Source organism: Carettochelys insculpta, chromosome 1 (assembly GCF_033958435.1).
Source record: "Carettochelys insculpta isolate YL-2023 chromosome 1, ASM3395843v1, whole genome shotgun sequence".
Classification (NCBI taxonomy): domain Eukaryota; kingdom Metazoa; phylum Chordata; order Testudines; family Carettochelyidae; genus Carettochelys; species Carettochelys insculpta.
In genome coordinates, this window is record NC_134137.1 from 332,539,184 (window position 1) to 332,555,427 (window position 16,244).

At 43.8% G+C, this 16,244-nt stretch overlaps 1 protein-coding gene across 1 annotated transcript in view; it reads left to right on the forward strand.

The window, feature by feature from the left end:
* The window catches only part of CFTR (CF transmembrane conductance regulator), a 164,300-nt gene that overhangs the window by 53,241 nt on the left and 94,815 nt on the right, over window positions 1–16,244 (forward strand). Inside the window, exons 9-11 of the mRNA XM_075005183.1 lie at window positions 253–345; window positions 2,084–2,260; window positions 10,058–10,249. Of these exons, the coding sequence (XP_074861284.1) occupies window positions 253–345; window positions 2,084–2,260; window positions 10,058–10,249 (462 nt within the window). The remainder of the gene's footprint in view (window positions 1–252; window positions 346–2,083; window positions 2,261–10,057; window positions 10,250–16,244) is intronic.

A 16,244-nucleotide genomic window follows, 5' to 3' on the forward strand; every position in this document is an offset into this window, starting at 1 on the left:
TGGTGGTGACAGCGTCTCCATTTTCATACGCAGCTTATTTGTGCTTTCAACAGATAAGGAAATGCACCTCACACCAAATATATTAATCTCTCTTGCACTAGAATACAAAAACACAAGAGTAAGACTGACTACCTGCTAATGTTGCTGAAGTTGATGTAACTGCACTGGTTAACTGTTCTGTGTATTTTCTATATGTGTGTAATGCTGTTGTCTAATATCCTTTGCAAAAATCTATTGTCATTACATTTACAGGATTTCTTGCAAAAAGAAGAATATAAAACTCTGGAGTATAATTTAACAACAACTGGTGTTGAACTGGAAAAAGTAACAGCCTTCTGGGATGAGGTTAGAACTTTAACCAAACAAAATAAGATTACTACAAATATTTCAGTTTCTTTTCCCAGTAGCTATATCAGGGAGGGGAACCTTTTTGGGTTGTCAAGTATCAGAGGGGTAGCCGTGTTAGTCTGGATCTGTATCAGCAACGAAGGGTCCTGTGGCACCTTATAGAGTAACAGAAAAGTTTAGAGCATGAGCTTTCGTGAGTTAACTCACTTCTTCAGATGTGTACTTCAAGAAGTGAGTTAACTCACGAAAGCTCATGCTCTAAACTTTTCTGCTAGTCTATAAGGTGCCACAGGACCCTTCGTTTCTGCTTTTTGGGTTGGGAGCCTCTGACCCACAGAAAAATCAGTCGAGCCACATAAAAGTGGGAAGCAAAAATATCTCTCGGATGTGCCCCTGGAGTGAGACACTTCACTCCCCTCATGAGTTCAGGCTTCAGTGTGTGGGTGGGGGCTACTGGGGAGGAGAAGTGGGGTCCGGGTGAGAGGGAGAGTGTAGAAGTGTGCGGGAGGTGGGTGTCTAGGGTCTGGGTGGAAGCGAGCTTGCAGGAGTGGGCTGGGGTTGGAGGATATGTGTGGGAGGTAAGGCATATAAGCGGACTGGGGCCGGCAGTGGGTGGGGGATTCAGGAACAGGCTGGAGGTGAGGGTTCTGGGCAGGAAGGGCATGCAGGAGCAGAGCGAGTGGTCTGGGCAGGAGGAGGGGGCAGGTGTGGGCTGGGTGATGTGGGGTCATTTTACCTCCCCATGTGTCACTGCTGTCTCTTCGCTGGGGGAATGGCACAGAAGAGAAGAGCTCCCTGGAATTCTGGCCAGGCAGAGCGGTGGGGTGAGCCTCTCCCCAGGCAGTGCTATGCTGGCATTCTCTCAGCCGGGGTGGCAGAGGAGGAGCAGAAGGCAGCAGTGGGAGAAGCACAGGTGGCAGTTGTGGCAGTGGTGTAGCTGCTTCTTGTTCCCACCAGGTAGAGCCCGTGGTCTGGATCCAGCCCCACCTTACCTGGCTCCAGCCTGCAAGGCTTGGGGATCCACATCTCCCACCAACCATGGGCTGGATACTGGGGAGGGGAGCCCGAAGCCTCAGAATCTGGATCTAGGCAAGTTGCAGGCTGGGTCCGGACTGTGGGCCAAGGGTTCCCCATCCCTGAACTACATGGAACAAAACAGAACAAGAATCACCACCTATTCCTAGATCATCTTTGGTAACCCCTGGACCCCTGCCTGAGTTTAGGATTGGCTGCTGACCAATCCCTTAGTTAGGGGCAAAGTTGCTCTGTCCTTTGGCTGCCCACACCAGTTAAGTCTGCTTTATGGGGAGTGTGATGAGTAAGAAAGTGAATTTTCTTGTGAAAAATCACATTTAAAAATGTCAAATTACCCCACGATGGAAATTTTGGAGTAAGCATTTTGGAAACATCTCACTGGTTATTCCCAGCTGACACCAGGATAGGATCAGAATCAGTCTCCAAATCTGTATTAATACTGGAAAAACAAATAAGTCAAAAGTGCCTGCACTTATCACCACAACTTTAGGAGAAAGCCAAGTTTTATTTTTATTGTCAATATTATGTACTACATTTATTATTTTAAAAATGGAATAATGAAATTGTGTATATATAAGAAAACAAATTCTAAAGTGAATTCTTATCTATATTTTTTAAAAATATAGCTCTCCACCATAGTATTATATATGTATCTGCATATGTCTTTCTTCTGTTTATTACTTATTTACTGTTTTTACAGGGAATTGGGGAGATATTTGTAAAAGCAAACCAGAAAAACAGAAAAGTTTCCAGAAATGACAATAATCTCTTCTTTAGTAACTTTCCACTTCATGCCACTCCTGTTCTGAAAGATATCAGTTTTAAAATCAAGAAAGGAGAGCTGTTAACTGTTGCTGGATCTACCGGGGCAGGCAAGGTAGTCTAATTTCTATTTCACTGATCAAATATTATTGTTTGGTAAAAATGTTTTATAATATGGCTAATTTGTTGTTTTAACTTTAATAGGGTATTAATTTACTGCAGTGTCCCTGATTATTTTCTTCCCGCACCATACTCTCTGCATAAGCTATGTTACAGTCTCTACTTAAAATGGATGGCCAAAGGACTCCTCCTGTATTTTTAGCATAAAACAATATAAAGGGCCAGATTAACTCTTTTGTGGACCTGGGGCTTTTAGATTTTGTGAAGCCCCTGTATGCAAGTCCTTTTCCTAATATTAAAAGAAAATCATAGAATCACAGAAGGATAGAATACTGGAACTGGAAGGGACATTGAGAGGTCATCAAGTTCAGTTCCCTGCACTAATAGCAGGGCCAAGTACCACATACATCATAGAATCAGAGGGCTGGAAGGGATCTTAGGAGGTCATCCAGAAAGATCAATCCTAATTAAATCATCCCAGCCAGGACTTTGTCAAGCTGCGACTTGAAGACCTCTAGGGATGGAGATTCTACCACCTCTCTAGGTAATGCATTCCAGTGCTTCACTACTCTACTGGTGAAATAGCTTTTGCTAATATCCAATCTATACCTCTCCTTCTGTAACTTCAGACCATTGCTCCTTGTTCTGCCATCCGTCATTACTGAGACCAGCCTCTTTCCATCCCCTTTGGAACCCCCTTCAGAAGGTTGAAGGCCGCTGTCAAATTGCCCCTCACGCTTGTCTTCTTCAAACTAAATAACCCCAAATACCTCAGTCTCTCCTCACAGATCATATGTTCCAGCCTTCTAATCATTTTTGGTGCCCTCCGCTGAACCCTCTCCAATTCATCCACATCCTTTCTATACTGAGGGCCCAGAACTGGATGTAATACTCCAGATGTTGCCTCACCAGTGCCAAAAGGAGGGGAATAATAACTTCTCTAGATCTGCTGGAAATGCTTCTCCTAATGTACCCCAATATGCTGCTAGCCTTCTTGGCTACAAGGGTACACTATTGACTTATATCCAGCCTCTCATCCACTGTAATCCCCAGGTCCTTTTCTGATACACTGCTACTTTTCCAGTAGGTCCCCAGCTTGTAACAATATCTGGTATTCTTCTGTCCCAAGAACTCTGCACTTGTCCTTGTTGACCCTCATCAGATTTCTTTTGTCCCAATTCTCCAATTTATCTATGCACTCTGGACCCTACCCCTATCCTCCAATGTATCTACTTCTCCCCCTAGCTTAATGTCATCCTCACATTTCCTGAGAGTGCAATCCATCCCCTTGTCCAGGTCATTAATAAAGATGTTGAACAATACCAGCCCTAGAACCGATCCTTGGGGCACTCTACCTGTAACTGACTGCTAACCAGATATAGAGACATTGATCACTGCCTGTTGGGCCCAACCATCTAGCCAGCTTTCTATCCATCTTATGGTCCTTGTATCCAAGCCATACTTTCCTAACTTATGGGCAATAATGTTGGGGGAGACTGTATCAAAAGCTTTGCTAAAGTCCGGGTGTATCAAATTTCCCCATGTCCACAGAACCTGTTACCTCATCACAGAAGCTAATCAGATTGGTCAGGCACGACTTGCCCTTTGTGAATCCATATTGACTACTCTTGATCACTTTCACAGAATCACAGAATCACAGGGCTGGAAGGGACCTCAGGGATCAACCCCCACTAAGTCATCACAGCCAGGACCTTGTCCAGCAGGGACTTAAAAACCTCAAGGGATGGAGAATCCACCTCCTCTCCAGACAATGCATTCCAATGCTTCACCACCCTCCTGGTGACGTAGTTTTTCCTAATATCTAACCTACACCTCTCCCTCTTCAACTTCTGACCATTACTCCTTGTTCTGCCATCTGACACCACTGAGAACAGTTTCTCACCCTTCTCTTTAGCACTCCCCTTCAGGAAGTTGAAGGCTGCTATTAAATCACCCCTAAATCTTCTCTTCTGTAAACTAAAGAAGCCCAAATCCCTCAGCCTATCCTCATAGGTCTTGTGCTCCAGACCCTTAATCATTTTTGTTGCCCTTCGCTGAACCTGCTCCAGCAAATCCACATCCTTTTTATACTGGGGGGCCCAAAACTGGACACAATATTCCAGATGTGGCCTCACCAGTGCCGAATAAAGAGGAATAATTGCTTCTCTAGATCTGCTTGAAATGCTCCTCCTAATGCACCCTAGTATGCCGTTAGCCTTCTTGGCTACAAGGGCACACTGTTTACTCATATCCAGCCTTTCATCCACCATAACCCCTAGATCCCTTTCCATCGTACTGCTGCTGAGCCAGTCAGTCCCCAGCCTGTAACAATGCTTGGGATTCTTCCGCCCCAGGTGCAGGACTCTACACTTTTCCTTACTGAACCACATCAGATTTCTTTTGTCCCAGTCCTCCATTTTATCCAGGTCCCTCTGGATTCTCTCTCTACCATCCAACGAATCTACCTCTCCCCCTAGTTTTGTGTCATCTGCAAACTTGCTGAGGGTGCAATCCAGTCCCTCATCCAGGTCATTAATAAAGATGATGAATAACACAGGTCCCAGAACCAGGCCTTGCGGCACTCCGCTTGAAACAGACCGCCATCCAGATATTGAGCCATTGACCACTACGCATTGGACCCGACCATCAAGCCAGCTTTCCATCCATCTTAAAGTCCAAAGATCCAATCCATATTTCCTTAACTTATGGACAAGAATGTTGTGGGAGACCGTATCAAAAGCCTTGCTGAAGTTAAGGTATATCACATCCACAATATGACTGTGTAATATCCCAAATTCTAGCTCCAGGCAAACAGCAAACTTGCCGGGATTCTAGGTCCAGGCAGCAGATGGATGACTCCATCCTCTTAGGAGGGAGTCCCCGACCACCACTACTTGTCTTTTTCTCTTAGAGGCGGTGGTGATAGGACTCCCATCCCTAGGGCTGCGCATCCCATACCTTCTAAACCATGGGGACTCTTTCAGATACAATCCCTGGGAGGTATCAGCCCCAATTATCTCTGCCATATCACTTGTGGAGAGAGGCTGAAAGCAGTTACTTTCCCCTCCTCCAAGTGCTTCAAATTGATTCTTTGTGGATCCCCTACATGATTTTTCCAGGGACTTAGTTAAGGGTGACCGGCTTATAGTTCCCTGGATTGTCCTTCTTTACTTTTTTAAAGGTGGGCACTACATTTGCCTTTTTCCAATCATCCAAGACCTCTCCCAATCTCCACAACTTTTGAAAGAGAATAACCAAAGTTTCTGCAATGACATCTGCCAATTCCTTCAGTACCGTTAATGCATTAAATCTGGACCCATGGATTTAGCTTTTCTAAATAGCTCCTAAACGCTTCTTTACCTACTGAGGGCTGCCCACCTCCTTTCCATGATGCATTGCCTAGTGTCATAGTCTGAGAGTTGACCTTGTCCATGAAGACTTCGGGAAAAAAAAACTTTAACTACTTCAGCCTTTCCCACGTCATCTGTCACCAGGGTACCTCCCTCATCCAGTCACGGCCCCACACCCTCCCTGTTAATCGTTTTATTGTTAATATGCCTGTAGAAGCCCTTTTTGTTGCCCTTCACATTTCTTGCTAGCTGCAGTTCCAGTTGTGCTTTTGCTTTCCTGGTTACACCCCGGCATTCTGCAGCCATATATTTATGCTCCTCCTCAGTCATCTGTCCAAGTTTCCACTTCATATATGCATCCCTTTTGAGTTTAAGCTCACCAAGGATTTCCCTTATAAGCCAAACTGATTGCCTACCATATTTACTTTTCTTACTGGGCATTGGGATGGTTTGTTCCTGTGCCTTCAATAGGACTTCTTTAAAATACTGCCAGTTCTTCTGAGCTCCTTTCCCCTTCATATTAGTTTCCCAGGGGATCCTGCTCATCCGGGCTCTTAGGGAGTCAACATCTGCTCTTCTGAAATCAAGGGTCTGTATTTACTGCTCACCTTTCTTCTGTCAGAATCCTGAAATCTACCATCTCATGATTGCCTCAGCACAGGGTGCAACCCATTTCTATTCCACCCACTAGTTCTTGTTTGAAAACAGCAGGTCAAGTTGCACACAACCCCTGGTTGGTTCCTTCATTACCAGGAAATTATCCACAACATTCTCCAAAAATCTCTTGGATTGTCTGCTTGCTCCTGTACTGGTCTCCCAAAAATGTCTGGGTGATTAAAGTCTCCCACGAGAACCAGGCCCTGTGATCTGGAAGCCTTTTAGTTGTCTGAAGAAATCCTTGTCTACCTCGTCTACCTGATCCAGTGATCTGTAGCAGACACCAACAAGAACATTATCTCTGTTGCTTACATCTCTAAGCTTAACCCAAAGACACTCAACTGGTTTTTATCCCTCCGTGTACTCCCTCAGTCATATTGCTCTCTTACATACATCACAGCTCCTCCTCTTTTTCTCCCCTGCCTGTCCTTCCTGAACAGTTATATCCTTCCATGACAGTGCTCCAGTTTTGTGAGTCATCCCACCAAGACTCCATTATTCCAATCACTTCATACTCCTTTGACTGTGCCAGGGGCTCTAATTCTTCCTGCTTGTTTCCCAGGCTTCCTGCATTTGTGTACAAATGTCTTCATAGTTAGCTGATTGGCCTCTTTCTCTTTTTGAACCCTGTTAGATATTTATTTACCCTGTTCTTATATACCTCCAATGATGGAGATTCAATCACCACCTTGGGAAATTTGCTCCAGTGCTTAACTACCCTGACAAGAAATTTTTCTACTGTCCAACCCAAACCAACCTTGCTGCAATTTAAGTGCATTGCTTCGTGTCCTATCATCAGAGGCTAAGGAGAATAATTTTTATCCCTCCTCCTTGTAATACCTGTTTAGGTATTTGAAAGCTGTGATCATGTCAGCCTTCTCTTTTCCAAACAAAACAAACCCAGTTCTTTTAATTTTCTCTCACAGTCATATTTTCTAGATCTTTAGTCATTTTAGTTGCTCTTCTCTAGACCCTCTCCAATTTCTGCACATCTTTTCTGACATATGGTCCCTGGAACTGGACACAGTACTCCAACTGAGGCTTAATCAACTCAGAACAGAGTGGAAGAATTACTTCTTGGGTCTTGTTCACACACTCCTGTTAATGCATCCCAGAATAATGTTTGCTCTTTTTGCAACATTGTCACACTGTTGACTCATATTTAGCTTGTGTTCACTATCAGTCCTACATCTCTTTCTGCAGTACTCTGTCCAAGGGGGTCACTTCCTATTCTGTATGTGTGAAACTGATTGTTCCTCCCTAAGTGGAGTACTTTGCATTTGCCCTTATTGAACTTGATCCTATTTGCCTCAGACTATTTCTCCAGTTTATCCAGATCATTTTGATTTCTGACCCTACCCTTCAAAGCACTTGCAAACTGACCTCTGCAGAACCCCAGTTGTTATTGCCTTCCATCATGACTGCGAACCATTAATAACCACTCTTTGTGAATGGTTGCATTTCCCTAGTTGACTGATAAGAAGGTGATGTGATTCTGTATGATCATTTATGGGGAGGGGCCCCTTGGGGATCCTCTAGGCTTTGGGGTGGGGCCAAAAATGAGAGATTCGGAATGCAGAAGAGGGCTGCAGACTGGGGCAGATGGTTTGGGTGTAGGAGGGGATAAGAGCTGTGACTGAGGCTGTGGGTTAGGGGATGGGGAGTTTGAGGTGCAGGGAAGTTTCAGGGCTAGGGCCAAAGGGCTTGGAGTGCAAGAGAAGGCTCATGGCAGGAGGTGTGGATCGGGGTGCAGGGTCTGGGTAGAAGGTAGAATGCTGGAACAGGCTCAGGGCTGGGATGGGGGCTGAGGTGTTGGGTCTAAGTGGGAATTAGAGAGCAGCAGTGGGCTCTGGGTTGGGGTGCAGGTTACTTATCTTGGGCTGCAGGTTCCCTGCCTGCTCTGGCCCCACACTGCTCTTACAGGCTGCCAGCACATTCCTAGCTTTGGCCTCAGCTGGCTCAAGGCATTTGGACATCATCATTTTTCATCTCATCACTGTTACGGAGGTTCCTGGGTAGCCAGCTGAGGTCAGTCAATTAGGAAGAAATGCAAAGAATGGGGCAACTACTCCACAAACCTGGTGCTTATTCCAATACTAGATTTGCCAAGCCAGCACAAAACAGCCTCTATGATACCTTACTGGTTATTTAGAACTTCTTCAAAATCCCCTTATTCCTATCAACGGTTAAGAAGAGAATCAAATGAGCAGCAATTAATTAATTATTAATTAATTAGTGTTTAACCTGGTAAAGAGACATTCTGGAGAATTGAGCCTCTGGGACAGGGGAATAATACACCACACAAGATCCTCAATGAATATTTTACTGTCTGTCAAACTTCCTCTGAACTTCGCACCATAAAATTGTGACTTAAGATGATTTATGGAGTTTTTGGTCACCAAGTTCCAGCTGTGCTGATTATTTATTAGTGATAAGAATACCATTAGCATGCCTCTTGTAGCACATATTTCCTTGTATTTCTCAATTCTGTCTTTGATCAGGTAGTCAACACTGTGTGGCAAGGTTATTACTAGCTACTGATTAACTTTGAAATTATAACATGTCAGTATTGAAATTACAATTACTTCTTTTATGAAGAGAAATGAAAAACACTTATGTCATGACTTCATGTGGCTGGGTTAACAGTTATTGAGGAAAAACTAACATCAAACTGTGCACGTTTAATTATTCACATAAACAACTCAAAGAAGTTACACTTTTCAAGGCTATCAAGATAGAAAGATTTCTGACCCTGCGTGTGACCTCCACTGCCAACAAAAAAAGCAACATCTTGTGTCCTGGGATAGATACAGGAAAAAAAATTAACAAAATAACTGTTGTCAGAATTGAATGCTAACCTCCTCTCAATCTCATACAAACAAACCCATTCATTACAATTAAATCACTGCAGGCCTGAATCTAAAATGTGCTTGGGCAACCATCACATGACTCAAGTTAGGTGAGGGACCCAACAAAGCAGGATGTGGAACTTAACTAAGCAATACATGTAGCAGCTACCACAACTGCACATGCAAACTGTCATGTGTCTGTCCCAGGCCCACTGACGGGGGTGGAAGGGCATAAGGGGGGCAGTTGCATCAGGGCCTGCAGATTCAAACAGGCCCAGGGCTCCTGACCACTGCTACTCTGCCTGCAGCAGGATACCTGGGCCTCTGTGAATTGCCACTGGAGCTCTGCTGCATGCAACTCTGAGGCCTGGGTTGGGGGTGGAGTGCACCATGGTCTAGGTAGCGCTAGAGGCTGATTGTCCTCAGCCCTGCTACTTCTGGGGGGTATGGAGCCCCCTCCCCACCTTGCCCCAGGACCTGTAATGGCCATCTGCCCCACTGGTATGCCCAAATGTGTGTCTCACTGGTAAAGGAAATACGATTTTTTTTTCCAGAAATGGCTCTTTTATATGGCACTGAGTCTAAGCTGTTTTGATCTTTGTTTCTTAGCCAGAATATCATGTCTGCTTGGTTCAGGTTGTCAGCAGATCAGAATGCAGAATTCTCAGATGCTACAAGGCAGTATACACTACCATCTCCATCTCTTGAGAAATGAAATTCATCCCAGTTTACAAGCTTTTGTAGGGCCTTATGTACCACTGAAGCCTCCACTAAAGACAGTTTTGGTATTGGATGGATATTCATATGGACTCCTCTGTGCAAGATGAATGCATTGTAATAGAGTACAAGCTGTTAATGAAGATGACTCACGTGTGTTAAGCATCTGTTACAGTTGAGTAGATCTGCTCTGATTCATTAACTCTTAATTATTTTCAGACTTCTCTCTTGATGTTGATAATGGGAGAACTGGAGCCTTCAGATGGCAAAATCAAACACAGTGGAAGGATTTCCTTTTCCCCACAAGTCTCTTGGATCATGCCTGGAACAATCAAAGAAAACATTATCTTTGGCATGTCCTATGATGAATACAGGTATAAGAGCGTCATCAAGGCCTGTCAGCTAGAAGAGGTTAGTCTTAAAATAAAAATTCTCTTTTGACTGTCTGTGATAAGTCACCTCACTCAAGCCAGGTGAGGGGCCCAGTGATCCAGGATATGGTATTTAACTAAGAAATATATCCTGCAGCCATGGTAATTTCAGAAAACTCAGCAATGACTTGTTATAGGCAGAATGTTCCTTTGTTCAAGAAGAGGATGGTTCTTCTAAGTTAATGCATCACTGACTGCTCTTTTTATACCTCTGAATAGGACAGTTCCCTACAATTTAGCCAGCAGCTCTCCCTTCATGGTTTCTTCACTCAAGCTAGTCTCTGCATAGAGGCTGGGTCTACACTTGCCCCCAACTTTGAAGGGGGCATGTTAATCAGGGTGATGGGAGATTACTAATGAAGTGCTGCAATGAGTAATTCTAATTCTCTCCTCCAGCAACTTCAAAGTGCCTTCGTGCATGTAGCTGCAGGCACTTTGAAGTGCCCACGCTACTTCTAAGTGCCTTTACTCCCCAGTGCCTTTACTGCCTTTACCACTTCAAAGTGCACGTGGCTACACGCATGCCAGTACTTCAAAGTTTCACACTTCGAAGTTGCTGTGGGGGAGAATTAGCCTAATGAAGTGCTGCATGTTCATTGCAGCGCTGCATTAGTAATCTCCCATCACCCTGATGAACTAGCCCGCTTCGAAGTTGGGGGCAGGTGTAGACAAGCTCAGAGGGTGGAAACCTGTAGTAGCTGCATTGCTTGGAGAACAAGTGTTAAGTTGGTGGATGGGAGGTGTGCCTGCTCTTATGCAGGCATTCTCTTTTCTCTCTCAGGCTGCTGCTTTTGCAGCGATGATAAGTGGGGGTGCACAGAGAGTCACATGTGCTCAAACCCTTCCCCCATCCCCCCACACTTGCTGTCAACACTGCTTCCCATGAATGGGGGCCTGGTCTTGCCCCTCTCCTAGAGCTGCACAACCTAAGAGCTGTTTGAGCTGATCTCGAGCCTCACTGCTCTGGGGGAGAGATGGTACTGCCCCTGCACTCACAAGAAGTGGTGCAGCACTTCTGGAGAAAGAGGTGGGCATGGGCAGAACAGGGATAGGAATTGGCAGGGGCAGAGCCAGGATGTGACGGGGCAGATCAAAGGCAGGGAGGGGAGGGGTTAGGGTGGAGGAGGCGCATGTAGCCAGTGCCCCCTTGGAGGTGTTCTAACCAGCCTCCACTGGCCACAAGCACCATTGTCCTGCCACAAGAATCACAATTAAGTTACTTTTTCTAGCATAGCAAATGCAGATGCGGATCACTGGAGAAGAGATTTCTTCCAGGCAAATTGCCAGGGGAAAAAAAAAGGGAAGATGTCTTCAAAGACCTCTGTCCAGCCCACTCAAATGATTGCAGCTGAATGAACTACATATTGTACTCAGTTTAGCAAACGGGTCTCATAAATCACTTGCAAACAGACTTTGAGTTTCATTTACAAGTTATATGAAATTGCTCAGATAGCTCACCATGCCGAAAAATTTAATTATGTGTGTTTGTGGGTATCACTATGTGACTATCGGAGGGGTAGCTGTGTTAGTCTGGATCTGTAACAGCAACGAAGGGTCCTGTGGCACCTTAGAGACTAACAGAAAAGTTTTGAGCATGAGCTTTCGTGAGCACAGACTCACTTCATCAGATGCTGGTCTATGTGACTGGGTTCTCTGGTCATATATTCTGGCTGTCTCAGTGAAATTACAATACCAAGTATATGATTATGATTAAAGTCATGGGAACTTAAGTTTTGCTGGAGAGAGTGGTACTAGCATGGGAGATAGGAGGAACTGAGCCATCGTAGTTAGAAAATTTTAGGATATTTTAAACTTGCTTTTTTTTTTTTTTTGCTGTTTTGAGTTTGGCCTTCCATGAGACATCACTGCTAAAATAGGCTTCTAACATATTGATAGACAAGGTTCAAACTTCAGTTTAATTTTCTCTTGTCCCATTCACACAGAAACCTGGTAGAAAATTTTCCATCAAAATATTCTTTGAAAGGAAATTGAGCTTTAGGCTAGATGGCTTTATTTAATTTTTTTTTATTGTGGCGGGTACTGAGAGGAAATGGATGCTTTTAATGGAAATTTGCTTTTGTCTAAATGTTTCCCAAAAAACACAAAAGATTGCGGTCAACAATGGGAATTGCACTTTGCTCTTTGTTTTCCCTTGTCACCCCTTCTGGTGGGTCAGGATCCCCAACTGGCCTATATTACCCACAGAGCTGTGCTGTCAGAGACACCAAGCTGCATGGTCACTAAAGAAGGGAGACTCGTTGTATTGTGGGAGATGTTGTTTAGCTGGGGTAAAATCCCACAATGCATAATGTAGACACAAGTATAAAACTGTATTTCCTGATGGGCATTGTAACTCCAATTTTCATCAGGAAACTCAAAAATTCCTATGCGAGGTTTCAATGAAAACTTAATAGTTTTTTTTCCACAGGCTGAAAACATTTTCAGCTCTACTTGTGTAAGTATTTGTGAAGCCAGTCCCAGTCCCCAGGGTTTTGTCACCAGTTGACATTCACTACAGTTATTGCACAGACAAAGCTAATAACTGCATATTGCACAGACAAAGCTAGTAACTGCAGGCAGTTGCAGGTGCACAAGCCCATAACAGCCTCTTGTGCCCAGGCTGTTGTGTTTAGTGAACACAATGACCAAGGAAATTAATGACCTGTAAAAGGAATTACAAATGGAGTCATGACTATCAAAGCAAAGGAGTGAAAAAGAAGTCGTCATGTGCTCTTGTTTATTGCCTGCTCAGACACCAAGAGACGTCTTTAACATGGACACAGGTGGTGTAGCTATGTCATCACAACCCAGTTCTTTCCTACTGGCACACCCTGGTGAGTTGTTGCTTGAAAATGCAGGTTTCTTTGCACATTGTGACTTGGGAGAAGCAGACAGACATGTGTTATGGAGCCTCTTTTGAAAACAGGGAATGTGACCTACATTGCTGTTCAGTGAAGAATGAGGTCAGGGAGGACAGCACATCTAAAGATGAGGATCATTCGTGGCTTTTTATTTTTCAGGAATAGTAATGAGGGTAGAAATGTGACACTAACTCTTGAGGAACAGGAAAGTTGGGCTGCTTGCAAAAGATTGGCTTCATCTATATTTTAGTCTAATTTGCTATTGTTATTTGACAGAGAAATGTTTTCTCCTTCACTAAATGACCAACCATATAAGGTGTGGGGAAGCCTTTTGGCATGAAAAGAAAATTACTTTATTAGGCCTGATCTTTTAAACAACTACTTCTTATTGACTTTATTGGGCACTGGATCAGGCTCTTCACACATGAATCCTTGCGTTCAGACTACTATTCTGCCGCACTCATACAAGTGAGTTTGCATTAATAGTTGCATAGAGCAAACTGGGGAAAGCACGATAAATCACTGGTGTTTGAAAAAAAAAAAAGGTTTCCCTGGCTGCACAAGAAATGGTCTAACCCAGGGGTCTGCAACCAAAATACTTAGAAGAGCCATTTTTTCAAATTCAGTTACCAAATCAATACTTCAAGAGCCGCAGTGTGTGTGAACACGACACAGTCTAATAGCTAATGTTAAACCGTACTTTTTGTAAACCTGTTTTGAAATGGTGCCCACACAATGATTTGTACCAGTCAGAAAGTTTGTTACTTTCACCCCTTGGATTGGAGAGCAAATGAGGGCAAGGAAAATGCTGTGGCTGGAGATAGGCTCTTAAGCAGGAACGAGCAATGTTTGTATCAATCCTCTGCACTGGCCCCCCATTCCCAGGCTCTGCCCCCTTTTGGCTCATAAACCCACTTTCCGTATCCAGGCTCTACCTGCCTCAGCCCCCAAATCTGTCCCCCATTCCCAAGCTTTACCCTGCATCCTGCAAACGTCCCCACCCATCCCTAGACTCAACCCCTCTCAGCCCCAAATCCACCCCTCATCCCCAGGATTAATTCTCCTCAGTTGATGAGCTCCTCCAGCTCCGCTTGCTGCTGCTGCTCTGTTGCTTCCTCTGCCCCTTCTTTCTTCTCAGAGAGGCTGTGCAGCTCCAGCACAGGCAGAGTTGCCCAACCTTCCCCCCCCAGGTCTCCTGCCAGCTTAACGCTTTCCCCCACCTGCGGTGTGGGCGGCTCCCATCCCTACTGTGGCTGAAATAGTGGAACTACATTTAATTGGTTTAATGGCTGGATGCCTCCCCCCATCCCCCCACCCTGCTGTCCATTAGACCAATTAAATTTAGTTCCATTACTTCAGCAGCAGCAAGGCAGGGAGCTGCAAGAGGAGTCAGCGGCAGCAGCGCCTGGAGCCACAACTGACTCCTTAAAGTAATGCATGCAGTTCCAGAGCTGCAGGTTGCCCACCCCTGGACTAAGCCAACAGTGCAAGCTATTATAAAAACATTACCAGTAAGCAGTGATGCTTCTTATCAAAGTTTCTACTTACTTTGGCTTTAAAACCCAAACAATCATTTGTTTATTCTTTCAGGACAGATCTAATTACTGAGATGTCCTTATAGGAAATGGAATTAAGAACTTTACCTATGATTAGGGATAACTAGAAATTTCAGAACGGCTGTTAATTAAATAAAAAAAAAGCTTCAGGATGTTGAAAAACTGATTTTATTAATGGGGAGCCTGTAGGACGGTATGCAAGATCTCAGAAATTGTGTGAAAGGTCTACTCAAAATTAGGAAGTGATAATGTTACTTATGGGCTAATTCTGGACTGCTTAGGTTATAAGCAGGGAGTTTCCAGGAAGAGACACCAAATAAGTTTTGAGAAACACTGGGCAAACCAACTGTGGAGTCCCTGTGACCAGCCTTTGCAAGGTCTAATACATATAACCTACACAAATAGGATCCAATAAGATTGGCTCAGATGAGTTCTCCCAGTGCTTTTGTTTAGAGCTGGTCAAAAGACTTCATTAAAAAATCCTTTTTGCAATTAAAAGTTTCCATAGAAACAGACCTCGATGAAAAATGAAAAGTTTCCTCAAAAAATTAGGATTTAATTGAAAAAAAAAAACTCCTCCAAAATCTACAATCTATTTTTTCTTCATCGGATTAAATAGAAAATATTATGTGAAGAAAAAAAAACAATGAAAATTTTAGAGGTTTTTTTGCCTCAAAAAATTTGTATGTTAATCCAAAATTTTAAACAATATAAAGTAAAAGAGTAAAGCTATCTCCTGTGAAAAGTGTCTGCATGAAGTGCCCCGTTTTGCTATTTCTCCCACTCCAAAACTGTGGTTGATTTCAGTGAAGAGTTGTGGACCAGATTTTAAAGGCCTCAGCAACCAGCGTTCTTGATACATGACCAGATTTTCAAAAGTGCTCAGTATCCAGCTTGCTGAGGTCATTTAGAAATCTGATGCTATTCATGCAAGCTGCTGCAGGATCAAGTTTGTTTTTAACACCCAGTCCATAACTGATACAATGAGGTGGGCTCCAAGTGCACTGCGTGTGTCTTGCTGCTGTCAGATTGTGGTTCCAGATATGTTTTTTTTAATTAGTGAAACAAAAATAAGTGTATTTCGTAAAGATGTTTTGCACTACAGCTTGTCTGCATTTATTTCACCCAGCTTCTAAGATCTCACTCACCCAGCCTGGTCACAAGACTCGTCTCTAATAAGTAGATCAAAACAACAGATATTTAAATTAGTGTTAGGTGATTCAGTAAAAGTTATTTTGTTTTAGATCCATCAAGCAAGAAAACAATAGATGGTTTGTTTTAAGATAGAAGGAGGTTACTGTACTCTACTTCTGTGAAGAGTATAATTAAATGATATAGTAACTTTTATAGGTCTAAGGCCTTACTGTGTGTGCCAGAGATATCAAAAGGCAGCCTGAGTTTTGATTAGCCGTTTGACAAGAAATTTCTTCAGGAGGTCTTAATAACGGGTCCTGGCTTTGATCTGTGCTAGGCCTTCTGCCACACACTACTGAATGAGTCCGGCCTTTCAGTTGTTGTCAGCCAGACAGATTTGTGAACCAACTTGTTGCAGCCATTC